This window comes from Nicotiana tabacum, chromosome 9 (assembly GCF_000715075.1).
Source record: "Nicotiana tabacum cultivar K326 chromosome 9, ASM71507v2, whole genome shotgun sequence".
NCBI lineage: Eukaryota > Viridiplantae > Streptophyta > Magnoliopsida > Solanales > Solanaceae > Nicotiana > Nicotiana tabacum.
This window is the reverse complement of record NC_134088.1, coordinates 93,796,324-93,824,195: the sequence shown is the minus strand read 5'-3', so window position 1 is coordinate 93,824,195 and position 27,872 is coordinate 93,796,324. Positions and strand designations below refer to the sequence as shown.

Sequence of the window (27,872 nt, the reverse complement as noted above, 5' to 3'; positions counted from 1 at the left end):
AAAACTTAATTAATCTATAGGGCACGTTCAGTCTTGATTTACGACAAAAAGTTAATAATTTTTCTTTAAATTACAAAATGGGAACAATACTAGATTAACAAAATTCAAACTGTTACACCAAGATCGAGTTCGATTTGGCTGATGGCATTCTATAGGATTGGCATGAATATTTATTATTGGGTTGAGTTGGGCGGATTGGATTATGACCCATTATCTTGCCCATGTTAATCCAATCCATCTTAGCCCAAGTAAATTTTGGGCTTGATTGGATAATGACCCATTTATTGATGCAACTCATTTTAACCTGCCCAACCCGCCCATTTGTCGCCCCTATTTAAAGTTCATGTTTATGGGCCTCTAAGGTGTCAAATGTTAAAGGAAATGTTTATGGAGTCCTTAATCCGATGACTAAAGTTACTTGTGTTGGTACAGGGCTATTGGGATAACCATTAGTTTAGGCGACTGGACAGCTTCCGTTAGATGGTATTTTTGAATTTCTCCCTCAAGTAAAAATAGCACGGGTTAGCTAGTTTTCATATTGGTAATTAAAAAATAGTCAGCATTTGTAAAGTCATTAAAAAATAGTCACTATTTTGCTGCAACACGGACCGGTCCAGCATAATATACTGGAGATTGGTGCACTTGTGTATGAACTTTCAGCATATTATGTTGTAACTCCAACACGCGGAAAGTTCCAGCATAATATATTACAAATTGGAGCACATGTGTATGAACTTCCAGCATGATATGCTGGATATAACCCATATATAATATGTGTATAGTTGTATATTATCAATGTATAATTTATTTATATTGGCTAATAAAAATAAACAGTTTTCAGTCATTTATTTATGTAAAGATGCCAATTAAATGTATCAATTTAACATTATAAACTTGTATTAATTAAAAACTACTTCTTAATGTTTATAGTTGCAAGGCCATCTTAGTTATTTTAACAGAAAAAGTGTTTATCAATATATTTTTTTTATCAAACACGTCAATGGCTTATTTTCAGCTCCGATACATCCATCCAAACACATTCGTGCTTATTCATTGATTCAGCTCCAATACTTAAAAAGTACTACTGAGCGGTTGATGCTTAAAAGCTACTTAAATTCATATAATTCGGATACACTCTCTTTATCAAATGTGACCATCTTGGGTATGTCAACATGAATATGAAGTGGCACAAGAGAAACCATGATTGTAAAAGAGGGTGTTGATTGCTGAAGGCCATGTCATGTTGTCTATTTTGCCAGATGCTGGACCTACTGGTTGCTACTTTGATGGTACTGTGGTAGTAGTAGTCGAGTTTTATAGTCTATTCAGTCAAATTTCTAAAATCAGTTTATTTTAAAAAATATTTTTTCAAAAATGCTCTTTAAAAAAATATTTTCGTGAGAAACAATTGTATTTGACTAATTAATTTAAAATGTAGTTTTGAGCGGTAATTAATGTTTGACCAAATTTTTAAAAAATACATTTAAATAATTTTTCTCAAAAATACTTTTTTGAAAAATTACTTTTAGGGAGAAGCTACTTTTTTTTTCTCAAAAATTGTTTCTGCTTCTACTCAAAAATAATTTTTGTCCGGTTAAAATCTTGGCCAAACACCTTACTTAAGAAAAAAGTATTTTTATTCAAAAAGAAGAAAAAAAACTTGACCAAATAGACTATTAGTTCGTGAAATAAGGTCTAGCCAAAGTTGAGTATTTTGTAAATCATTTCTCAGTATTTGTTGGATTTCCTATCCAGGATGGTGTTGGTGATTCTATAATAACTAGATGGGATAAGCACGGGCTCAACACTTTGGATTATAACGTGTTTTATTTCAATAAATACTATTTACCAGCGTATAATCACTTGTAAGATCTGTTAACATTTCCTACTAACATTTCCCAAGTAGGAGCACTTGCAATACGTAAGAAGTTATGCGTCTTATTGTTGCAAAGTTAAAATTAACATTTAATGCCTTTTGCCCCATGAGTCTGATGAGATAGTACTTCCTAAGCAATAAAAAAAACATGCCAGGATATGAATGAAGTTGGTATCTTCTCTGTTGAGAGTGCAACAGGGTATACATTGCTAATGGGTTGAGAGTTAATTTGAGTTGAAATCACAGATAATGAAATTTTCCTTGATCTACATCGAAGTAGAATATAATTCCAGAAGTTAAAGAGATCAATATGCTCATGCTTACAGTCCTTCAATAACAAAGATAAGCTGGTATTGCATTCTTTTAGCTTTCTTGGTGCTACTATGCATTCCAAATGTAAGTATTTCTTACAAAGGCATAGAAGGATATCTGTAGTGCATAAATTAACTTGAGAAAATCCTAGTGATGGCAACAACAGAAGAGGCTAATCACTATAGAAATGGAAAATGGAAATGCACATTGTGGTTGATTGCTTGTTTATGAGATCTGCTAAAAGTATTGTATGACAAGAGGCACAGTTATTTGCAATAACATTAAGTACTTCCATTGCATGAGAGTGTGATAAATCGTAGATGATTCCCTCTAATACCCACATTGTATTCTTCTTTAGCTCTAAATCTGATGATTGAAGCTTTTTAAACCAATTTTTTTTTACTCTCTTCAATGATTTTGCTGTCAGTATTGGGTGTTTTTATTCATTGATTGCCTCTTTTAGAACAGTAGTTTTCATCTGCAAGACCTCTGGCAAATCAATCTAAAAAATGTTAGTTTCTTTCAAGCAACTCAAGCAGTATGCCCTTGTATCCGTACATGCAGATAAGCAGACTGATATCATTGGTTTGTTCTATAATGTCGCTATTCAAAAAAATTGCAGGGCTAGCAAGGAACAGAGAATATAAAAATAAAATGCCCGATCGATACGCTAAGTTCTCGCTAATGCACCAAGTTTAAGGAAAGGCCAGATCACATTGATATCATTTGTTGTTCTGTATTGTCCCCACAAAATGGATTCAAATAACTTGGCGGGGGCAGTGAGGAATAGAGAGCAGAGAACAACGAAAAAAGGCTGGATCACATTTCTATATAGTTTTATACGTAGTCTTATCTTGCATTTCTTCCAGAGAATGTTTCTTGCTGTGAACCCATGTGCTCCTGGTCACGCAGCAATAACTCTTACCGCTTCGCCAAGGCTCGGCCTCAGTGAAGAACAAAAACTAAATTTCCATCAATTCATAGCTCGATCCCCATAGTTAAGCCATAACTCGAAAGAAATGCAATGTTTTATCTAATTCAGTTGAATGTATCAAGTTATGTGGTAATGACCTGCTTATCAATGATTATATCATTTAAGCAATATAGAGATTGCTTATTACCAATCACACCTATCTGAAGTTTTTGCCAAGTTGGTACCCTATAATCCTAACAACAAGTTCTTTTCATTAGCCAGACCAATTCCATTCCACGTCTAGAAAAAATTGAAACCTTATATCAGATTGTGAGAAGAAAAACTTTACCTGAGAGATATACCATTCAGTTGTATTATAGATATTGTAATCAGCACAAAACATGGGCAACAGGGTTATCTATCTGCACATGTAAATTTTGGAACGGTAGATAAAAACATTAACAATAAAAAACACCAGAATTTAGACAGTTTGACATCAAGTGTATTCTTTGAAACTCATAGGAAATAACATAATGTATCTAAAAGCAATATTTGAGGCACCTCAAACAAAGCAAAATCTAGGAAAGCGATAGTGTATCTACCAAGGTCGAATCCTCTACTGATGCAGTGCCGCTTTTTAAACTATGGTTGTATTGTCAGTGAAAATCTGATGTAGTTTCCACGTCTGTCATTCTACCTCCAATCCTGCTTCCTTCAGCAGTCATGGCTTAAAGATCCACAATATCAACAAGATTGTGCAAAAAAAACATACAATTAGTCACCAAATATACTTTAAAACATGAACATTTAGATGAAAGAATTAACAGGTAAAGATAAATATGTTAATACAAAATAGTAAGCAATGCTTAAAATTTTGTTGGAAAAGTAAGTTACAACTAATACCAACAAGACTTACTGGTAAAAATGAGTAAGATTGAACAAAGAACATAATAAATTACAAAAAGTTTTCTTATTAAATACCAAAAGAGTTCGTAAAAGTGAACTTATGAAGGTACTAATTTCGGTCCATAGAGAATAAGCAACCTAACATTTAAATGCAAAGTTATAAAGCATGTTATTTTGGGTTGAAATAAAATGATAGCGCAACTTTCTGTAGCAACTGACAGTACTTTGTAGTACTAACATAGGGAAGCATTTCAGTCTGCAGGACTACCTGACTCAATGAACATGCAGAACAACACAAAGAGAAGAAAAGGAACTTTTCTCCACCTGAAAGTCCATTAACCTGCATCTGCATATGTAACACAACTATCACACTGGAAACATATATCTATCTAATGGAATATATCATTAAGAGGGGAATAGAAGTAGTACGTAGGTCCAGTGTAGTCCTGAACCCATCTAGAAATGGAAAGAAAGATCATTAATAACAAGATGAGAAAAGAAATCTAGTTACAAGCTAATTCTGCACGATGATTGTATTAGTGCTGTATATTGTGTTAGAAACAATATTTGCTTGAACAAGCTAATTCTTAAGATCGCCCTGTAATGTAAGGGGAACACGAATCGTCTAAAAATAAGTTACTTACAGAAAGAACATCACAGAACATGTACGGCTAAAATATGATTTTCTCTGTTTTCCTCTTGAAGATCACCGCTCTTCTGATAGCAATAGGAGAACTGGGAGTTGAAATTGAAGAACTGTAGTATACGTTGCAGCTGAAAATGACTATGAAAACCTTAACAAATACTAACTCACCATCAAGAACAGTAAAGCTTCAAATTTTATGGATTGCATCAGTGAGCCTGTCATTCCGTCTATATCAAGAACAAGTATATGCTAGCTGACAATGGCAATCCCAATTTATAGTTATTTGTAGACCTTTTTCATTTAAGTAAATATGTTTAACTTATAAATAAGGTTTATTTATAAGTTATATTACAGTTTGACTTAAAAGAACAAAGATTTATCTGTAAAAGCTCATATAAATAGGTTGATTAAATAAGCCTTTGACAAAGTCTACATCAGTTTGAGGGGATACATCAATAAGAAACAGAAATTTCTTCTAACACTTCAACTATATGACAAGGGTATCACTATTTCTATTTGGATTTACAAAGCAGTAGTTACTCGACAGCAAAAGTATATAACATAGTATCATCTCTTTAAAACTGAAGTTTTGAATAATAGAGCTTAAAACTTTGTTTGGAAAATTATAGTAGCTAATACCAACATGAGTTACTGGTAAAGAACTTTAACTCACCCGATCAGTTGTCTTCATTCCCATTAATTTCCCTTTAATGACTTCTTTGAGTCCTCACTTATGGAGATGGAGCTGTTATGAAAAACATATTAACAAAGAAAAGATAAGTCGGCTGAAACACCAATTTCTCTTCAAGCAGTTGAATTTCACAAAATCAAGAAGCATTCAACCATTATTTTAATTGGAATTGCAAAAATACCAAGCAAAGCCCCTAATTTCACTTCTGCCAAAAGCGAAACAAAATCGTCAGTGGCAATCAATGTAGACTGCAAAATTACCTATTTAGATTTTCTCCGGAAGACTCAAATAAGCAAATGCAAGGACACAAAAGGAATTATACCTAGCAACAAAAGTAGTAGAAAGACCAAACTGCCCTATGTCTGCAAGTAGGGATGTCGACGGTCTACTACTTGCTTTAGGATTTTCTGTACAACAGCAACAACAACAATCCAGTATAATCCCACAAGAGGATCTGAGAAGAATGGTGTGTATGCAGACATTACCCCTACTTTGGAGATAGAGATACTATTTTCGATAGACACTCGACTCCTTCCCTTCAAGAACTCGCCACCTTGTGCTCTTGGGGTGACTCGAACTCACAAACTCTTGGCTGGAAGTGGAGGGTGTTTACCACTAGAGCAACCCACTCTTGTCCATATAATCATACTCTTAGCTAACGTTTGGACATATATTTGATTGAAACTTGAAAAAATGATTTTTGAAGTTGTGTTGAAAAATAATTTTTAAAAGTTAAAGTTATGTCTGGACATGCATTTTATTTGAAGAAAATTTGAGGTTTTGTGCGTGGAAGAAAAAAAAAATTTCACCCAAAAACTGTCTTAGCTTGAAAGTTTTTGATTTTTTTCCCACAAAACACCATCATATTCATAAACAAACAATATTTTCAAAATTTTGTTGAAAATAAAGCCAAAATCTATGGTCAAACGGGAGCTTTGTTTAGTATGAGACATCGTTAACTTTTGGTTCAATTTGTTCTCTCTTAGTTTTTTTTTCCTTTTTTGTTTGAATTAGTCATCATATCCTATAAATTATGGTCATGAATCATGATTACTATTTGGTTCTCCTGAACAAAATCACCTCTTGCAAAATGCAAGAAAATGATTATAGGTGTGCTTGGATCATAAAATTTATTTTCCATGAAAAATGCTATCTTGCAAAATGCTTACACCTGAAAATATTTTTCACTGTTTGGTTGGTGAGAGAGAAATACTTTTCTGAAAAAAATATATATTTAAAATTAATAATAAATAAAAGAATTTAGAACTAAATTTCAATAATAGTCCGTTAGAGCAAGTAACACAAAAGTTCAAAGTTTATATAATTGTAAGAAAACATTTTTGGTATTTATTAAATCCATAATAAACAACAAATTATGCTTGACCAACTTAGTAGGCATTTGGACATAAAAATTATAATTTTGAAAAAGAATAATATTTGGAGTTGAGTTCAAAAATTATATTTGAGATTTGAAATTATGTTTGGACATGTATTTCACTTGAAAATGTTGCAGTTTTGTGAGTGGAAGAAAACTTTTTTTAAAAATTTTGAAAAAGTGCTCAAAATCACTTTTTATTTTTTGAAAAATTCATTTTCGAAAAATTTCAAAAAAAATGTATAATTTAATGGACAAACATATTTTTAAATTTTTTTTTTTTTGAAAAAAGAAATTTTTTTTTGTCGACAAACGGGTCCTTATAAGCGGACCAACAAATAAAGCATTTTTGGTATTTATTAAATCCATAAAAATAAAAAATAAAAAGAACTGCTTGTAATGAACCCGTCGGAAACGTGAAACTGCATTTTACACTTGTCTTTAGTGTAAAATCTGAATAAAAATACTATTTAAAATCAGAAAAATATTCCAACATTGCATTTTCGGTATAATATACCAGAGTTTCAGTATAATATAGTGGTCCAATATAACATGTTCTTTAATGTATATTATACTGTAACTTTCCATATAGAGCTGAAAGTGCATATACAGGTACATATTATGCTGAAAATGCATATGCAGGTGCACCAATCTCCAATATATTATGCTGAAACTTTTTGTATTGCAACAAAATAATAGTTATTTTTTAATAATTTTATAAATATCAATTACCAATCTGAAAACTGACTAGGCGGTGATATTATCACCTCAATAAATCAATAAATGACAGATGTGAAGGCCCACAAAATTAGGAAAAGAGAGTAGTTTTGATGGCTCCATTTGCATTTGGTGTAACTGCTACCAAGATTCACTCCACCAGATCTTTTTCACTTCCTAATACTTGTACTTATTCTACTTGTGGCACTAGCTCTAACCCCGTTTCCCTATTATTTTTCAAGAACTTAGCAATTGATTCTGCACCAAATTTGTTCTGTAACTCCCTTTGCAGGTGAGTCCATACATTTTACTGGGCCTTGGTTTCTTTCCAGATCTTGAGAAAAATGAACTGTTTGAAATGGGGTTTGATCTTTTGTTTTGGTAGTTTAGTTTACTGTTGCTGGTCAACATTTTGGTATAAGTGGATTCTCACCATTTTCTTCTGAAGTACTAGTAAGTAAATTTTTAAGTGAAAAGACATGCTCATTTCAGATATGTTTATTCGTAAAACTTAGTTTTTTTGTTGACTTTGTGAAATCTCCATTACAATACGGTTCTTTTGTATGATTACAATGATAAGAAAGGTAAGAATAAATCAGTATGAACAATTGGAGTTGTACAAGTATTTCTAGTCCTTTTTAAAAATGTTTGCCATGACCCCGGAGATGGAAAATAGCACATAGCAAATGATGAGATTTTTTTTATTTTTTTTTTGTGTGTGTGTGTGTTAAATAGAGTTGAGCTAAATGAAAGTAATGAGGATTCATATTGTCGACCCCAACTTGCTTGGGAATGAGGCATTGTCGTTGTTGTTGTGTGTGTTAAATAATAGCGATGCTTGGGTCAGCTATAGACACCTCAACTAATCAACCGTATACTAGCTATTCCTAGAGGGTACGGGGTAATTCTATCAATCAAGGCTTAGGCAGATAGGCAGAATTCATCGTTTGGTCTATATTGATATTCAATCCTTCTTTTGATAACCTTGAAATCCCGAGGGCTAGTGGTCCGCGGTTCAGAACTTGGTGGATGATGGGTAACTCATATAACCTTCTCCACTTAAATACCAGGCTTTGTGTGTTGTAGGGCTCAAAACCTTGACGGAAGCCTAACCCGCACTGTCGCACATCATAAGTTAGTTGCTTAACGCTAGACCAAAGCCCCGAGTCTGTTGATATTCGATGGTTGGTCCCCAAGTTGTTATCTCTCCTCTACTTCTAGTCTACCTCTTGGGAGTTGGGGCCTGGTGAGGCAGAGGGCTAAAACTTATAATCTAAAAGAATGATGCTTCCAAAGTGGTTCCTAATAGAACTTTCTAAAACTAAAAAACATGGTATATTTTTAGACATAAAAATAACCCAGTCTTTAGGAAGTATAAGGAAGTGATCTGATTGAAACCGAGCTTTTGAGTTTTGAGAAATCATAGGTTAGCATCCTATTAGTCCAAATGCTAGCTTAAGGAATATACTAGTTTTAAGACCTCATTCCAGATGCCTTCTTGTTTTTGAAGTCATTAGAAAGAGTTGAACTGTTTAATCCATATATTCTCCTGCATATATAGTGCATGGGCTAGGGAAAAGCTCCTCAATAAGCTTCACTAGATTCTCAGCTGCACACATTGCCCTATAGATATAGGTACGGTATTCTTAACATTATTTGCCTACTTGTTTTCCTCTTACTTCTTGGACGGAACATCATCATGACCAAACTTAAAGGAAATTAATGAGCAAGTCTAGATCATAGTGATCGACAGGTTTCTTTTGCTGGTTAAAAGTAAAGATTGGCGAGTTAATGTGGTAAACTTGTAGGAGGTCATGTACTTGAAAATGTCTAAATCTTACCAGTCTGGACGATAATTTACAAGAAAAACTAGAAGACAAAAATTGAAATATGAAGACACATATCACAACAGTACTTAAGTTGTTACTGTCCTTGAATAAAGTGCACATACAACTAAATATAGAACATTACATGAAATTCTACTCTTTGCTTTGAAAGTCAGAAGGCACTTCCTCAGAAGATCTTCCAACCTCAAAGGATACTAGCAATGGCAGTTAATGTAGAGAAGGCAGCACCAAGGTACTTCTTTCTTCCTATCATATCACTTCTTTTGGATATTGTTCTTTTTTCTTCTCCGCACAGGATTCTAAAGGAGAAAATGTTAGAAACTTTGATACTGAATTGATGGGAGAAACTTGTAGGTATGCGGTGGTTACAGGAGCAAACAAGGGAATTGGCTTTGAGACTGTCAAGCAGCTTGCAAATTCAGGTGTGACGGTTATATTAACAGCCAGAAATGAGAAGAGAGGAATGGAAGCAACATCCTTGCTTAATAAACAAGGTTTTTCAAATGTTGTTTTCCATCAGCTTGATGTTCAAGATGCTCAGAGCATTGAGTCCTTGGCAAAGTTCATACAAACACAATACGGGAGGCTTGATATTCTGGTAAGATTATGAACAGACCAATTTCTCATGCTAATTGGTTAGATTTATTGGAGATAAATCCCCATCTTAGCTCGTAGTGTGAGATAAAAAACTTATGGCATAAGATTCTAAGACTTCTGGTGTATTGCTTTCTATTCGATCTTGAAGCAAATAGTGCAAAAAATTGCTGATTAAATTTCTGCAGGTAAATAACGCTGGAGCTTCTGGAGTTGTAGTTGATGAAGATACGCTAAAGGCCTTGAACATAGATCCTGTAGACTGGGTAAGATAATTCTTCAGTGTTGTTTTATGATGGATTGCACATGGTAATCGGGTGATATGGGATTTACTCCCAAATCCAATTAAAATATTGATCCTTAAATTTGAGGTGGACGATAACCCCCTTGTTTGGTTTCTCGTTGTGCTCTGAACTAGAATAGAGGGATTGTTTTATGCTGTAACCATCCCTCCTTATCTCATCTATAATCGCTGCACCACTTCTAGCCTCTCTCCTGCTTTCTCATTTGTAGTGATCATGCACTTGCGATTATTTTTTACAGAGTAATTACTGTTACTCTATATTGTTGTAAATGGGATTTACTCTGTGTACTTATTATTATAAACAGTTAGCAGGGAAAGCTGCCAATGTAGTTCAAGTTGCGATGAAAACAACCTATGAGAGTGCCAAATTATGCTTGGATACTAATTACTATGGTGTTAAGAATGTTACTGAAGCTCTTCTTCCGCTGCTACAAAATTCTCCTTCAGCGAGGATTGTTAATGTCTCCTCCCTTAGAAGTGAATTAAAGGTAAGACCATCATTCTTGTCATTTCTGGAAAAATCCATGTTAATAAAGCATCTTTATGAATTTCCTTAGAGAAATGCCATAGCAAAGTCAGTATCCAATTGTTAGAAGTCCGTGCCCATAAATTTGCTTATCAGCACGTACAAATTCCTGTTCTGTGCTCATCATAGAATCAGTAATGTAGCCCATTTTGAAATATTTTACAGCACTTGTTGCTTAGGTTAATATAGTACTTTTAACATTCAGAAAAAAAAAATCCTGTTTTTTGTGCTTTTAGTCTTAGGTTTCGAGCTAGTTGTAATTTTGGTTCCTATATTATCAAACCTCCAATTTGTTAAGTGATTATAGTTTATCCTTGCTGTTACAGCTTTTAAACTTTAAATTAAACTAAATTTTCATTTCCCCTACCCCTAGCACTTCTTTGCTAACCACTCTCTTATTCACCCTCAATCTTCCCTTAGGCCATATAATCACGCTGTTACCTCTTTTAGGGAATGGTGGTTTTCACTTTTCACATGCATAAATTAATCTTTTTGGGCTTTAAGAAAAAGAAAATAACTTAAAATATGGTAGGAGGAATTGGAAAGTTGGTGAGTTAATCATTTCTTTTCCAATTTTTGACCTTGTTAAATATGTTCAATGCATAGGAATTGAAAGTTAATGTGCTAAGCTAAGTTCACCTGATTTTTTTTAAAAAAATGTAATGTGCTAAGTTCAAAAATATAAGTATTAATGTCCTAAGCCCAAGGAGTGAATTTAACGGTAAGAGTTCGCATGACAACTTTGAAAACCAAGGTTTGAATCCCTACAGAGTCGACACTAGGTGAAAGTCTTCACATCTGCCCAAGTATAGGGAGGCAGAAATTACCCATTCGAATTTGATTTCTATTATGATTACTCCTATAATTAGAACAAGATGGAATTTCTCTAAATAATAGATTGTTGTATTTCAAGGGGTTGTATTAATTATTTCAATTAACTGCCAGAGGACAAGAACTTCCTAATTGTTGAGTCATTTTCAGTCTGAAAACTAAATCCGCCAGATATCCTTTTGTTGTTCTTGATAGCTAATCAAAGCAAAACCTTTTCTTTTTCCGGATGAAAATAATCAAAGCAAAACTACAGTCAACAATTACAACACAACAAGATGGGATCATAATATTTTAACATGACATATTTCTTATCGAGTTTTTTTCTTCTTCTCATGCAGCGAGTTCCAAACGAGGAGAGGAGGAAGGAGCTTAGAGATATTGAAAACCTGACAGAAGATAAAATTGACAAGATCCTGCAGAATTTTTTGCATGATCTGAAACAAGATGCTCTCGAAGTAAATGGCTGGCAAATAATGCTACCAGCATATAGCATATCAAAAGTGTCACTTAATGCTTACACCAGAATTCTTGCAACAAGGTATCCGAAAATTTGTATCAATTGTGTCCATCCTGGATATGTCAACACCGATATAAACTGGCACACGGGTACAATGCCTGTAGAAGAAGGAGCTGAAGGCCCTGTTATGCTAGCTCTTTTGCCAGATGGAGGACCTACTGGTTGCTACTTTGATCGTACTGTAGTTGCCGAGTTTTAGATCCTGTCTCTTAGTATTTGGTTGGATTTCTGAGCTGGGACTGGGATGATGTCTGGTGGTTGTATTAGTAGTTGAAATTATGAGGGAAGCAAAGAATAAAATTGATCCCAGACTTGTTTTAGAACATCATTAATGTTTTTGCTTGATTTAATCTTCTAGTCTGACAAATCAGTTTCTTGAATCATAATTACTATTTGCTTCTCCAGGACAAAATGAATTCAACTAATACACTTATTGGATGATAAACTAGAAATTATGTAGATCTCTGTGTATATGACATGATCTGTACATACAACTTGTAAAAGACCATTCTCATGAATCGTCAATTAAAATTATTTACTTAAGCAATACCCGAATAGCAAGAAACAAAGTGTACTTATAAGATCCGACACAGAAGTCAAAATATCAAGGAATATCAGGTAAGCATCATGTGTTGAAATTGCATTTATTAATAAACAACTAGTCTCGCTGCTCAGATCATTTATTACAAAATATATATACTAAAAATTGTAAGTGCATGTTCGAACAATATTTACGTAGTTATATGTTACAAATTTGAATTGACAAGCTAGCATTCTCGCGTAACCTTTATATCTTTTATGAATAAGTCAAAAGGCATACTCTTTGACAAACTCTAACTCCATTTTCTAGTCATCACGCTATCAATTAAATTTTGGTACATCTCCCTTTTGAAATTTGATTGCTCGAATACACAATATCAGAAGCAACATTCTTTGATCAACTTTTATGTTCTCTATATCCTTTAATCACATAGAATTATCAATTGTGCTTTGGCATAATTGCCTTTTCAGGATTGATTGTTCTTTTCTAAAATATTCAAGTCTCTCTTTTTCTATTTTAAGGTACATGTGATGCACAAAATTTTTAACTTCTATCATATACACCTATAAGTGATATTTAATTATACATCTAAGTGTCCCAGTCCAAATCGCATAAGTGGATATGAAAGATTGAATTACATAGTGAGTCTTTTTAGTCTAGTTATGAAAATTAGGTAATCAAATAAATAGAGTTAAGGAAAAGATCCATCTATCACATGTACTATTCAAAATGATTTATTTTTAATATTTTAATAAATTTTTAGAGCTTGATATCTTCCTCATATAACGATAATACTTTCTTCACATAAAGTTTATCACGACAAGGAACTCTCCTTCCTCTCCCCCATTTAACTACATTGGACTTAGATAATATAAACACAAACTCAACAAACAAATACTTATAAGAGGTGAAAAATGAATTAAAAATTGATAATTAATTAGATAAGAAAAAAGCGTAGAAGGAATTAATATATTTATTAAAATGAGAGATTTTAGTGTTGCTTTGTCCCTTTATATTTCTAAAACGATCCAAATATAATAAAAATGTATTGCCCCAATTTGTAAGAAGTATATTATCTACATTAATGTTACTTGAGGAATGCAACAAAGTAAACGCGATAGAATAGGACTTACAGAATTAACGATAGATATATGTGTGATTTCATCTTTTTCAAATATAATAAGAATTTTGACTGCAAGAGAAAGAAGAAGAGAATAGCTGAGTTATAAGTTATATGACGATATCTTTCGTCCAACATCCATATTCTAAAGCTATTTATATTGCGAAAGACTATTTCGTCATATAACTCATTGATTAATGGATATTAAATTTACCTTAAACAATTGAAATATATTCATGGGAATCTTAACGTGAATAAGTTTCTCTATACCAATGTCCAATGGAATGACACGAGAACAATTTTACCAATGGCGGCAAAATGATTAACTCTTTGAAACATAATCCCGCTTCCTGGACTTTCGATTTGGCTTTGCTACTTTCTTTTTGTTGGCCAACGGTTGGATTGTTACTCATTAAAGGACACAACCTTTTATAAAAGACACTTAATTTTCTTCTTCTTAATTAATACTATTATTTAGTAATAAATAAATAATTTTATAGGTAGGGAATTTAAGTTATTTAAAAGAACATTTTAGTAATTCAATTTTTAACTTTTGAAGTTCCCACTTTTATAATAATATAGATTTGGACTTTGGATATTGATGTTAATTTGGCGTTTGGACATTAAAATTGCAATTATTGAAAAAATGATATTTGGGTTTGAAATTATGTATGAACATGCATTTCACTTGAAAAAATATTTCATCTTTGTGAGTGGGGAAAAAAATTCCGAAAATTTTGAAAAAGTGGTTTTGAAAAACTCATTTTCAAATTATCTCCAAAAACTTACAAAATTTTCATGGACAAATACGTTTTTGAAAAAATAAATCGAAAAAAAAAAAATCTTTTTATGGACAAACGGCCCTATAAGTAATTGATGTGTAGAAAAAATTATTAATAATTAATTTTTGTTGAAATAACTAAAGTACTCTTAGATTATTTAAACAAAAGATATAAATTTAAAAGTATCTTCACAAATAAAGCGGGAATCTTGCGGGAATGTACTCAAAAAAATATTATTTACCAACAACTAGCCATTTTAGTCATGCTATCAAAAATAGCCTAAAACAATTACCAGTGATATACAACATTCAAAAAACATATGCCAAAAAAGGATTTTCTTCAATGAGTATTATTGTGATTCGTTGAAACTCATAGATGAGGCAATATATAAAGTGTGACGAAGTTTGAAGGCGAGTCAGACTAGTTTTAAGTTAAAATTCATTATGAATGATAGACAATATTAAAAAAAATAAACAAAAAAGAATTTTTTTTACAATGCGTATGGTTTGAATTCGTTGAAGACATATAGATGAGGCAATATACAAAATTTGAGCAAGATTGGAGGTAATTTGAATTGGTTTGGTATCAAAATTCGTAGTTAAAATCGAGTTTAAAAAAATTCTTCTGCGATACATGTATCACGCATATATCTCATACACATGTATACGCATGTGATACATATTTGATATACATATGATACATATGTGATACACGTATGATCTTTTTCCATGTTCATCTTGTATACTTGGAATTTGGCTCAAATTTCAATTCAAACCGCCTAAAATCTCCACCAAGTCGTCCCAAAATTGAGATTCATACTCCTTAAGATGTACCCAATCTATTCCAACAACACCCACTCAAAATAAATTCCAATTTCGGAAACCCAAATTTTTGAATTCAAGCTTAAGCAAGCTTCAATATTTGTCCATAACATTTTCATTTTAATATTTCGATCCAATCCAATAAACTAATGTTTAATAGTGATTTCTAAATCGGTTTAAGGTGCTCGATTCTCTGAATTTCAACTTAAAGGAATTATAATATTGCAATATTGCTGAAGTCTCAAAAAGTTTCAACTATCTTTATGTTTTAGCAAAATTAATGTGTTATAAAATGATATTTGGATTATTTTTGGTAGATATTTTATTTTGGGCTATTTTTGGTTGAAATTATTTATGGACTGACAGTTTGGGTAAGAAATAGAACGGAGAGGAAATTAAGATTTTGTTTTGGAAAGAGTATCTTGGGAAGGACAAGAGATATTAGAGATTATGAGTTTTGACTGATTTTAGTGTATAAGTATTTGGTTAAAAAATACTTTTTGTATTTATTAAAGGGAAAATTACACGCCTTATCACTTGGTCCAACATCCCATTAAAAAATGGCCAAGTTTGAGCCCACAAAGTGTGACCCAGGTTACACATAACATGAATATTACGTTTCACCCATTAGCCCACCCCTTATAATTGTTTTTTCTTCTTCATTCTTCTTCTCCCCCGTCATGACTTTGCACCCCCTAAATTCCTGTGCCATTGTTATTCTTATTCAATTCTTCTTCCATATTCAAAGTTGATCCAACAATATATAAAGGAATTAGTTATTTACTGTCATGAACTAAAGAGATTCACTTGATAGGTTATTAGTCATCAAACTAGAAATACGGTGTTGGCATTCTCTCAGTCTTATCCTCATTCCACATGTAATTTCAATCATAGTGGTTAATTAAAAACTCGAAAAATAGAAGTCACCATTAAAGGTCGTTTGAAGCTTCGATTTCAAAAATTAAATTTTTCGAGTTTGGTAGTTGTTTGAATTGGATGTTATCCCAATTGATTAGAATCATCAAAAGGAGTTCAAATTTAAATTTGAAATGATTTGGAGTAGATTTGAGCTAGATTCAAGTTAAATTTCAGAAGAGACTCAAGAATGAAGAAGAGCCCGTGAAGCTCCATTAATAGGTTTTATTCGTATAACAATATTTAATATTATATAATACTGTATAAACACCTCTTATACATTATTTTATACAAGGTTGATACATTATTTATAGGTATTTGGTAAATTTCTCACACTTCATTATTTTTTTTAATTATTATTATTATTATTATTATTATTATTATTATTATTATTATTATTATTATTATTATTATTATTATTATTATTATTATTATTATTATTATTATTATTATTATTATTATTATTATATACTGCTACACTGACATATTCATTGTTGTGCTTATACATCTTTATACAATTTCATCCAACTATATACATATTGTGCCTCCACGTATAAAAGTGTATAACATTGTATAAAAGTATATAAACGTAGTATTCTTATTCAAAACTAGTCCAAATCTCAATTAAATGACTTCAAAATTTGTATACAACCTCCTTAGACTTCCTGACAAATCTAAACATTACCCACTCCAAATTTCTCATAAAATCATATTCGAAAATTAAAAAAATTAGCATGGGAGAAGATGCAATTTTAGGTTTCTCGCGTCTATTTTTGCGTTTTTGTAGTTGGGATAGGCATGTATAAACTTGAGGAAGATGGAAAAGGGAAACTCACATATATTTCACGCCGAAGATTTGAAGAATAAAAAAATGGAGAACTTTTTCGATTATGCACTTATTGACATTGGGCTACAAACTAGTACTAGTAATGCTAGCTACTTGTAATGCAGCCATGTAGCTTACCAAAAATATAGTACTTGTTATAAAATAAAAGCAATTTAGTAAAACATGAACAAGAAATGTTGTTATGAAATAAAAGTAATTTAGTAAAACATAAATAAGAAATGGAGATAGAGAGAAGGAAGAGATTTTCTTCTTCAATTGTGTGTATTTTCTTATCTATTACAAGGCCTTTATATAGGCATGAAGTGAAGAAATATATGTCATTGAATATGTCATTAAGCATAGAAATATGTCATTGAATATGTCATTAAGCATATGAGAAGATCATGAAGGAAGAGTAGACATCCACCATAATTTGATTTTTCTTATAACACTCCCCCTTGGATGTCCATAGATAATGTGCCTCGTTAAAACCTTATTAGAAAAAACCATATGGGAAAAAAATCCTAGTGAAGGAAAAAGAGTACACATGTTTAGAAATACGCCTTTTAGTTGCCTCGTTAAAAACCTTGTAAGAAAAATCTAGTGGGACAAAATCTTGCAAGGGAAAAAGAGTACAACGCGTATTAAGTCCCCCTGATGAGAGTATCAATTCACATCCTTGAGCCTTCGCATCCCAATCTTGTACACTAGTTTCTTGAAGGTTGATGTCGGTAGAGATTTGGTGAACAGATCAGCCATATTATCACTTGAATGGATCTGTTGCACATTGATATCATCATTCTTTTGAAGATCATGTGTGAAAAATAACTTTGGTAAAATTTGCTTTGTCCTATCCCCTTTATGAATCCTCCCTTCAATTGGGCTATGCATGTTGCATTATCTTCATACAAAATTGTGGGTAATTTGTCACACTTCAAACCATATTTGTCTCGAATAAGGTATATTATAGACCTCAACCATACACATTCTCGACTTGATTCATGAATAGCAATTATCTCAACATGATTAGATGAAGTAGCCACGATTGATTGCTTAGTCGATCGCCAAGATATGACAGTGCCTCCATATATAAACACATAGCCCGTTTGAGATCAAGCCTTGTATGGGTCATATAAATACCCAGTATCAGCATAACAAATAAGATCGGGACTGCAATCATTGCCATAAAATAATCCCAAATTGGTAGTCCCTTTTAGATACCGTAATATATATTTGATTCCATTCCAATGTCTCCTTGTAGGAGCAGAGCTATATCTTGTTAAGACATTAACTGAAAAAGTTATGTCAGACCTTGTAATATTAGAAAGATATATTAGTGCACTAATTGCACTAAGATATGGTACTTCGGGACTAAGAAGTTCTTCATTATTTTCATGAGGTCGGAATAGACGTACTTTATCCATATAGAATCGCTTTAAAATCATTTTAGTGTATGCTGATTGATGGACAAAAATTACATCTTTCATATACTCAATTTGTAGACCAAGACAAAATTTTATCTTTCTAAGATCTTTCATTTTAAATTCTTTCTTTGAATAGTTTACTGCTTTAGGAAGCTCCCTAGGAGTTCCAATGATATTTAAATCATAAACATACATGGTGATTATAACAAATTTAGATCCAGATCTTTTTATAAAGACACAGGGATAAATTGAATCATTCTTGTACCCTTCTTTCAACAAGTACTCACTCAGACAATTATACCACATGCGCCCTGATTGTTTCAATATGTATAAGAATTTTTAAAGCTTTATTTACTAAATTTCTTGAAAACCTTAATATGCTTCAGAACAATTTAAATCCTTTAATGATTTCCATTATACACATATCACGTTTTTCTTGTATTTTCAGATTAAAACCTGAAATGGCGGCATCCACCATAAGAGAACATGTCTATATATAATCTGTAATGACCCGGCCGGTCGTTTTGAGTATTATAACCCTGTTTCCCCATTTACTGCTCAATTTATGCTTTACATTTGTTATGTAACTTACCGGGGGTAATTATTTCGGGTCTGGTGAGGTTTTTAAATAATTTGGAACACCTAGTTCCAAGGTTTCGAAATTTAGTTGAAAAGGTTGACCAGATGTTGACGTATGTGTAGTGACCCGGAGAATTTTTGCTCAGAAAAATTAAGGTTTTGTGGTGTCGAGGTAGGCTCGGACTTTTTGCGTTGAACAATGCACCGAAAAGTAAAGGAAAATTTTTGGCAGAAAAATGCATTTCTGCGGTCCATTATGCGAACGCATAATCACTCTGCGGGCCGCATAATGGCCGCAGGAGTGAGGCAGAAGAGGGCCAGTTTGGATGAAATCTACGGTCGACTATGCGACCGCATAACTATTCTGTGGTCACTATGCGATCGCAGAACAGGTATGCGGGCCGCATAGTAACCGCATACACAGACAAATATTTGCCAGTATTGGACACCGATTATGCGACCGATATGCGGTCCGCATAACCATTATGCGATCGCATATGCGGCTGCAGAACCTGTTCCGGATCTTCATTTTTCTGGTTTTATAAATCCGACCCCATTCTTATAAAATACTATTGGGGGTCATTTTGAAGGGTTTCATCTGATATTTTAGAGAGAGGTGAGAGCATTTTAGAGAGAGAAAGTGAAGACTTAGTCATTTATCCATCAATTTCTTGTTCAAGGTTTGAAGATTTCACAAGGATCTTGCTAGGGCTTCAAAGAGGTAAGAATTTCTTTCCTTAATTCTTCAATTTTGGGTTTGGAGTAAATATGGGTGATTAATAGTATGATTCTTGGGTGTAAGAGTATTATGTATACATACCAATAAGATGGTGGAAAGATTGTTAAGTTCAAATGGGTAAAGATTGGGTTGAAAATGGTAGAAATCTTCATAAACTTTAATTGAAGATTTGAGGTTCGAGTTGATGTCAGATTTTGGTAAAATTTGTATGGTTGAACTCGTGGTTGGATGGGCGTTCATATTCTGTAACTTTTGTCGGGTTACGAGAAGTGGGCCCCACGGGCGATTTTGAGTTAATTTCAGAATTTTCGTTAAAATGTTGTTTTCGTTAATTAGATGAGTCTATTATTGTTGTATTTATGATATGTAATTGATTTTGGCTAGATTTGGGCTATTCGGAGCCAGATATTCATAGAAAAGGCATTGTGACCGATTGATTGAGCTTGGTTAGAGGTAAGTGGCTTGCCTAACTTTGTGTGGGGAAAATCCCCTTAAGATTTGGAAGTATTATGCTATGTGAGCGTTGTGTACGTGAGGTGACGAGTACGTACACGGGCTAGTTGTGGTAAAACCCGATTTTCTTACCGAGCAACAATATGTTTTCCTGTTATTTTGAGTTATACCATTTTAATGAGTACTAATCTATTTTCATTCTTAATTGAGTTATTCTAATATGTGTAGCTATCATGTTTAGTCTAATACAACATGTCTACGTGTCTTAATTGTTTATGTGAATTTCCTGCTTCTTTCCCTGACTGGTACTTAGTCTAAATTGTAAGAATTTCATGATGTAGTTGTATTTCTATCATTCGCGCTGCATATTTACTTTGGGACTACAGAACGGTATTCCGGGAGATCCCCCTGTACTGCATATTTAATTTGGGACTACGAAACGGTATTCCGGGAGATCCCCCTGTACTGCATATTTACTTTGGGACTACAGAACGGTATTCCGGGAGATCCCCATGTACTGAATATTTACTTTGGGACTATGGAACGGTATTCTGGGAGATCCCCCTGCCCTGCACATTTACTTTGGTACTGTGGAACGGTATTCCGGGAGATCCCCCTGCCATGCACATTTACTTTGGGACTACGGAACGGTATTTCGGGAGATCCCCCTGTACATTATTTTGGGACTACGGAACGGTATTCCGGAGATCCCCCTGCACATTTACGTTTGGGACTACGAGACGGTGTCTCGGGAGATCCCCTGTTGTGTTTCTGTGTACTGAGCTGTTACCTTCTATGATTCCATTGTTGTTAAATTTCATCCTTTATTTTATTGCGGTATTACACTCTATATTGTTTTATTATATATTTACCAGTAGGGGCCCTGACCTGACCTCGTCACTACTTGACCGAGGTTAGGCTTGGCACTTACTGGGTACCGATTGTGGTGTACTCATGTTACTCTCTGCACATGTTTTTCGTGAGCAGATCCAGGTGCACCTTATCAGCAGCACTATCAGTGAGCCGAGACAGTTTTGGAGACTTCAAGGTGTATCTGCCGCATCCACATACCTCGGAGTCCCCTTCTACTATTTGTCATGTCCGTTATCTTCTGAATTTTTCCTTGTTAGACTCTGACGTATAGAGACACTAGATTTTTCCTTCTGTAGTTTGTGATTCACGATGTTCCGGGTTTTGGGATTTGTTGTGTATTTTTGAATAGTTGGTTAAATTTATATTTTTATTTCATTATTCCGCAAAAATATTAGGCTTACCTAGTTGTAGTGACTAGGTGTCGTTACGATGTCACACGGGGAGGAAATTGGGTCATGACAAGTTGGTATCAGAGCTCTAGGTTCATAGGTGTCGTGAGCACAAACCGGTTTAGTAGAGTCTTGCGGATCGGTACAGATACGTCTGTACTTATCTTCGGGAGGCTATAAAACTGTTAGGAAAATTTCACTACTTTGATTCCTTGTCGTGCGAAAAACTTGTTGACTTCAAAGATTATAAACTTATGTATTCTATTCTCTCACAGATGGTGAGGACACGTACAAGCAGATCTGATGACAAGGCACCCGCGCCCCCTGCTAGAGCCGCGAGAGGCCGGGACCGGGGCCGGGGTAGAGGCCGAGGACATCCATGTGGTGTAGCCAGAGCACCCGCACAAGCTTCTACAGAGGATCCCCCAGTAGAGCAAGCTGGAGGGCAGACACCTGAGATACCTGTTCCTGCACCAGCCCTCAAGGAGTCTCTAGCCCAGATTCTGAGCATGTTCAGCACCTTAGTTCAGGATGGATTGATTTCACTTGCTCCTGCCACATCTCAGGCCGGGGGAGGAGTACAGACTCCCGTCGCCGGTACTCCAGAGTAGAGGGTTCAGGTCGACCAGGTTCCAGATATTGTACCAATGCAGCCGGTAGCTCCAGCTCAGCCCGAGGTTAGGGAAGCAGCTTCTGAGGTGGAGCAGCTCAGACTTGAGAGGTACAAGAAGTACCACCCACCTACTTTCAACGGATTGGCTACAGATGATGCTCAGGGTTTTCTGGAGGAGTGTCATCGTATTCTCCATACTATGGGCATAGCGGAGACGAGCGGGGTTTCTTTTGCCACATTCCAACTTAGAGGAGCAGCCTATCAGTGGTGGCTTGCTTATGATTTGAGTAGTCCGGCTGAGGCAACTTCACTTACATGGACTCAGTTATAATATGTTTTTGAGAGAGTATGTCCCTCAGAGCCTCAGGGACTCATGGCGTGCGGAGTTTGAGCAGATGCGCCAGGGTGCTATGACTGTGTCAGAGTATGCAGTTCGTTTCAGTGATTTAGCCCGACATGCACCGGCCTTAGTTGCCATAGTTCGAGAGAGGGTTCGACGGTTTATTGAGGGTCTCCATCCCAGAATCCGAAGTAGTATGGCCAGGGAATTGGAGATGGATATTTCTTATCAGCAGGTTGTGGGTATTGCTAGGAGATTCGAGGGTATGTTTGCCTGGAATAAAGAGGAGAGGGAGGCCAAGAGGTCTCGAGAGGCTGGTTATTATTCGGGAGCTCGTGCCCCAGCAACTCGCCATGGTAGGGGTTATGTGAGCCGCCCCGTTCATTCAGCTCTTCCAGCCTCCAGCGGTGTTCCAGCTCCTTCTAGACCCCAGGAGCCCTATTATGCACCATCAATATCTAGTGTGCCTACTGCACGGGGTGTTCCTAGCAGCCAGTCCAGTAGACCTGGCTCGAGCCAGTCACAGCAGCCACACCCTCCCAGAGCTTGTTTTGAGTGTAGCAACACTCGCCACATGGTGAGGGATTTCCCCAGGATTTGGAGGGGTGCACCTTCACAAACTTTTCAGCCACAACGTGCTCCACCGGGTCCTCAGGCTATGATTACAGCACCAATTGCCACCCCACCTGCTCAACTAGCTCAAGGTGGAGGTCAGGGAGGTAGAGGTTGCCCTAGAGAGGGAGGCCAGGCCAGATATTATGCACTTCCTGCTCGTACAGAGGCAGTGGCTTCTGATTCTGTCATTACAGGTATTGTTCCGGTCTGTCATAGAGATGCGTCGTTATTATTTGACCCAGGCTCTATATATTCTTATGTGTCCTCTTATTTTGACCCGTATTTGGGTGTATCTTGGGATTCTTTGAGTTCCCCTATTTATGTATCTACTCCTGTGGGAGATTCTCTTGTTGTGGACCGCGTGTATCGGTCGTGTTTGATTGCTCTTAGAGATTTTGAGACCAGAGCCGATTTATTATTGCTCAGCATGGTGGACTTTGATATTATTTTAGGCATGGAGTGGTTGTCGCCCCATTATGCTATTCTTGATAGTCACGCTAAAATCGTGACGCTGGCTATGCCAGGTTTACCGCGATTAGAGTGGAGAGGTACCTTAGAGTATACTCCCAGCATAGTTATTTCTTTTCTTAAAGCTCAACAGATAGTTGAGAAGGGGTGTGACGCGTATCTAGCTTATGTGAGAGATGTCAGTATTGATACCCCTATAGTTGAGTCAGTTCCAGTAGTGAGGGACTTTTCATATATGTTTCCAGCTGATCTTCCGGGCATGCCGCCCGATAGAGATATTGATTTTGGCATTGATTTGTTGCCGGTCACTCAGCCCATCTCTATTCCTCTATATCATATGGCTTCTCCTAAATTGAAGGAGTTGAAAGAGCAGTCACAAGAATTGCTTGATAAAGGCTTCATTCGGCCCAGTGTGTCACCTTAGGGTGCTCCTGTCTTATTTGTGAAGAAGAATGATGGTTCTATGCGGATGTGTATTGATTACTTTTAGTTGAACAAAGTCACAGTGAAGAACAGATATCCATTGCCTCGTATTGATGACTTATTTGATCAGTTACAGGGTGCCAGAGTGTTTTCCAAGAGTGACTTACGTTCATGTTATCATCAGTTGAAGATTCGGCAGCAGGATATCCTGAAGACTGCTTTCAGGATCAGATATGGTCACTATGAGCTTCTTGTTATGTCTTTTGGGTTGACCAATGAACCATCAGCTTTTATGCACTTGATGCACAGTGTGTTCCGGCCTTATCTTGACTCATTCGTCATTGTGTTTATTGACGACATTTTGGTATACTCCCGGAGTCGGGAGGATCATGAGCAGCACCTGAGGGCTGCACTTCAGACCTTGAGAGAAAAGAAGTTATATGCAAAATTTTCAAAGTGTGAGTTTTGGCTAGACTCAGTGGCATTCTTGGGTCATATAGTATTGAGTGAGGGGATCCAGGTGGATCTGAAGAAGATTGAAGCAGTGCAGAGTTGGCCCAGGCCGTCCTCAGTTATAGAGATCCGGAGTTTTCTTGGTTTGGCGGGGTATTATTATCGCTTTGTAGAGGGATTCTCATCTATTGCAACACCTATGACTAGGCTGACCCAGAAGGGTGCTCTGTTCATGTGGACAGAGGAATGTGAGGAGAGCTTTCAGAAGCTCAAGACAGCTTTGACTACATCCCCAGTATTGGTATTACCTACAGGTTTGGAGTCTTATACTGTATATTATGATGCATCGCGGATTGGTCTCGGCGCGGTGTTGATGCAGGACGGTAGGGTGATTGCCTACGCATCCAGACAACTAAAGGTGCACGAAAAGAACTATCATGTCCACGACCTTGAGTTAGCAACTATTGTTCATGCCTTGAAGATATGGCGGCATTATTTGTACGGTGTTCCTTGTGAGATTTACACCGATCATCGGAGTTTGCAGCATCTGTTTAAGCATAAAGATCTTAACTTACGTCAGCGGAGGTGGTTGGAGATAATTAAGGATTATGATATCACTATTTTGTACCACTCTAGGAAGGCCAATATGGTGGCCGATGCTTTGAGTCACCTGGCAGAGAGTTTGGGGCATTTAGCATATCTACCAGCAGTAGAGAGGCCATTGGCATTGGATGTTCAGGCCTTAGCCAGCCAGTTTTTAAGATTGGATATTTCTGAGACAAGTCGAGTATTGGCTTGTGTGATCTCTCGTTCTTCTCTTTATGATCATATCAGGGAGCGTCAGTATGATGACCACCATCTGCTTGTCCTTAAGGACACGGTCCAGCACAGTGATGCTAAGGAGGTCACTATTGGAGGTGATGGTGCATTAAGGATGCAGGCAAGGCTATGTGTGCCTAATGTAGATGGTTTGCGTGAGTTGATTCTCCATGAGGCTCACAGTTTGCGGTACTCTATTCATCCGGGTGCCGCAAAGATGTATCAAGACTTGAAACAGCATTACTAGTGAAGGATAATGAAGAAGAACATAGTAGAGTATGTGGCTCGTTGTCTGCATTGCCAGCAGGTAAAATATGAGCATCATCGACCAGGTGGATTACTTCAGAAGTTAGAGATTCCAGAGTGGAAATGGGAGCGGATCACTATGGATTTCGTTGTTGGACTTCCACGGACACAACGGAGGTTTGATGTAGTTTGGGTGATTGTGGATAGGCTGACCAAGTCGGCTCATTTCATTCCTGTGATGACTACCTCTTCTTTCGAGCACCTAGCTCGAATCTACATCCGTGAGATCATCAGGCTTCATGGCGTACCAAAATCTATTATCTCTGACTGGGGTACGCAGTTTATATCACAGTTCTGGAGAACTGTACAACATGAGTTGGGTACTAGGGTTGAGTTGAGCACAACATTTCACCCTCAGACAGATGGTCAGTCCGAGCGCACTATTCAGATATTAGAGGATATGCTCCGTGCGTGTGTGATAGATTTTGGGGGTGCTTGGGACCAGTTATTGCTACTTGCAGAGTTTGCTTACAACGATAGTTATCAGTCCAGCATTCAGATGGCACCGTATGAGGCTCTGTACGGTAGGCAGTGTTGGCCCCCAGTGGGTTCGTTCGAGCCCGGCGAGGCCAGATTATTGGGTACGGACTTGGTTCAGGATGTCTTGGAAAGGGTGAAGGTGATTCAGGATAGACTTCGCACAGCCCAGTCCAGACAAAAGAGTTATGCAGATCGGAAGGTTCGTGATGTGGCATTCATGATTGGAGAGCGAGTCTTGCTCCGGGTTTCACCTATGAAAGGCGTTATGAGGTTCGGGAGGAAGGGCAAGTTGAGCCCTCGGTATATTAGGCCTTTTGAGATACTTAAGAAAATTGGAGATGTGGCTTATGAACTTGCTTTGCCACCTAGTCTATCAGTGTTCATCCAGTGTTTTATGTATCCATGCTCCGAAAGTATGTTGGAGATCCGTCTCATATTCTGGATTTCAGTACAGTGCAGTTGGATGGTAATTTGACTTATGATGGAGCCGGTGGCTATTTTAGACCGGCAGGTTCGAAAGCTGAGGTCCAAGAACATAGCATCAGTGAAGGTGCAGTGGAGAGGCCAACCAGTCGGAGAAGCTACTTGGGAGATTGATCAGGAGATGCAGAGTAAATACCCACACTTATTTGAGACTCCAGGTATTATTCTAAACCCGTTCGAGGACAAACATTTGTTTAAGAAGGGGAGAATGTAACGATCCAGCCGGTCGTTTTGAGTATTATAACATTGTTTCCCCATTTACTTCTCAATTTATGCTTTACATTTGTTATGTGACTTGTCGCGGGTAATTGGTTCGGGTCTGGTGAGTTTTTTGAATGATTTGGAACACTTAGTTCCAAGGTTTCGAAATTTAGTTGAAAACGTTGACCAGATGTTGACATATGTGTAGTGACCCGGAGAAATTTTGCTAAGGAAAATTAAGGTTTTGTGGTGTCGAGGTAGGCTCGGACTTTTTGGGTTGAACAATGCACCGGAAAGTAACGAAAATATTTTGGCAGAAAAATGCGTTTCTGCGATCCATTATGCAACCGCATAATCACTCTGCGGGCCGCATAATGGCCGCAGAAGTGAGGCAGAAGAGGGCTAGTTTGGATGAAATCTGCGGTCTGCGGTCGCTATGCGACCGCAGAACAGGTATGTGGGTCGCATAGTGACCACATACACAGATAGATGTTTGCCAGTATTGGACACCTATTATGCGACCGATATGCGGTCCGCATAACCATTATGCGGTCGCATATGTGACCGCAGAACCTGTTCTGGAGCTTCATTTTTCTGATTTTATAAATTAGACCCCATTCTTATAAAACACTACTGGGGGTCATTTTGAAGGGTTTCATTTGATATTTTAGAGAGAGGTGAGAGCATTTTAGAGATAGAAAGTGAAGACTTAGTCATTTATCCATCAATTTCTTGTTCAAGGTTTGAAGATTTCACAAGGATCTTACTAGGGCTTCAAAGAGGTAAGAATTTCTTTCCTCAATTCTTCAATTCGGGTTTGGAGTAAAGATGAGTGATTAATAGTATGATTCTTGGGTGTAAGAGTATTATGTATACATACCAATAAGGTCGTGGAAAGATTGTTAAGTTCAAATGAGTAAAGATTGGGTTGAAAATGGTAGAAATCTTCATAGACTTTAATTGAAGATTTGAGGTTCGAGTTGATGTCGGATTTTGGTGAAATTTATATGGTTGGACTCGTGGTTGGATGGGCGTTCATATTCTGTAACTTTTGTCGGGTTCCGAGAAGTGCGCCCCACGGGCGATTTTGAGTTAATTTTGGAATTTTCGTTAAAATGTTGATTTCATTAATTAGATGAGTCTATTAATGTTGT

At 36.1% G+C, this 27,872-nt stretch overlaps 1 protein-coding gene and 1 long non-coding RNA gene across 7 annotated transcripts; one reads left to right on the top strand and one right to left on the bottom strand.

Annotated features, from left to right (window-relative positions):
* Window positions 1-1,997: 1,997 nt before the first annotated feature.
* LOC107759799 (uncharacterized) lies at window positions 1,998-5,490 on the bottom strand. 4 transcript variants are annotated; one of them, XR_012694965.1, is made up of 3 exons: window positions 3,663-5,490; window positions 3,451-3,523; window positions 1,998-3,150 (listed from the first exon to the last, which is right to left on the bottom strand). It is a non-coding gene; the product is annotated as an uncharacterized LOC107759799 (long non-coding RNA). The 4 variants fall into 4 exon arrangements; XR_012694966.1 differs by having other exon boundaries at window positions 1,999-3,150; window positions 3,704-5,490; XR_001642247.2 differs by having other exon boundaries at window positions 2,014-3,523; window positions 3,704-3,828; window positions 4,276-5,490.
* A 2,042-nt stretch (window positions 5,491-7,532) lies between these two features.
* Window positions 7,533-12,422, top strand: LOC107759800 (short-chain dehydrogenase/reductase 2b-like). Of its 3 annotated transcripts, none has more exons than XM_016577810.2 (6): window positions 7,533-7,728; window positions 9,435-9,515; window positions 9,638-9,881; window positions 10,066-10,143; window positions 10,487-10,669; window positions 11,877-12,422. In XM_016577810.2, the coding sequence occupies exons 1-6, from the start codon at window positions 7,550-7,552 to the stop codon at window positions 12,252-12,254; spliced, it is 1,143 nt and encodes a 380-aa protein (XP_016433296.1). In that variant the 5' UTR covers window positions 7,533-7,549; the 3' UTR covers window positions 12,255-12,422. The 3 variants fall into 3 exon arrangements, with proteins under 3 accessions (XP_016433296.1, XP_016433297.1, XP_075077971.1); XM_016577811.2 differs by having other exon boundaries at window positions 7,588-7,728; window positions 9,439-9,515; XM_075221870.1 differs by lacking the exon at window positions 7,533-7,728 and adding an exon at window positions 7,766-7,889.
* Window positions 12,423-27,872: the final 15,450 nt, after the last annotated feature.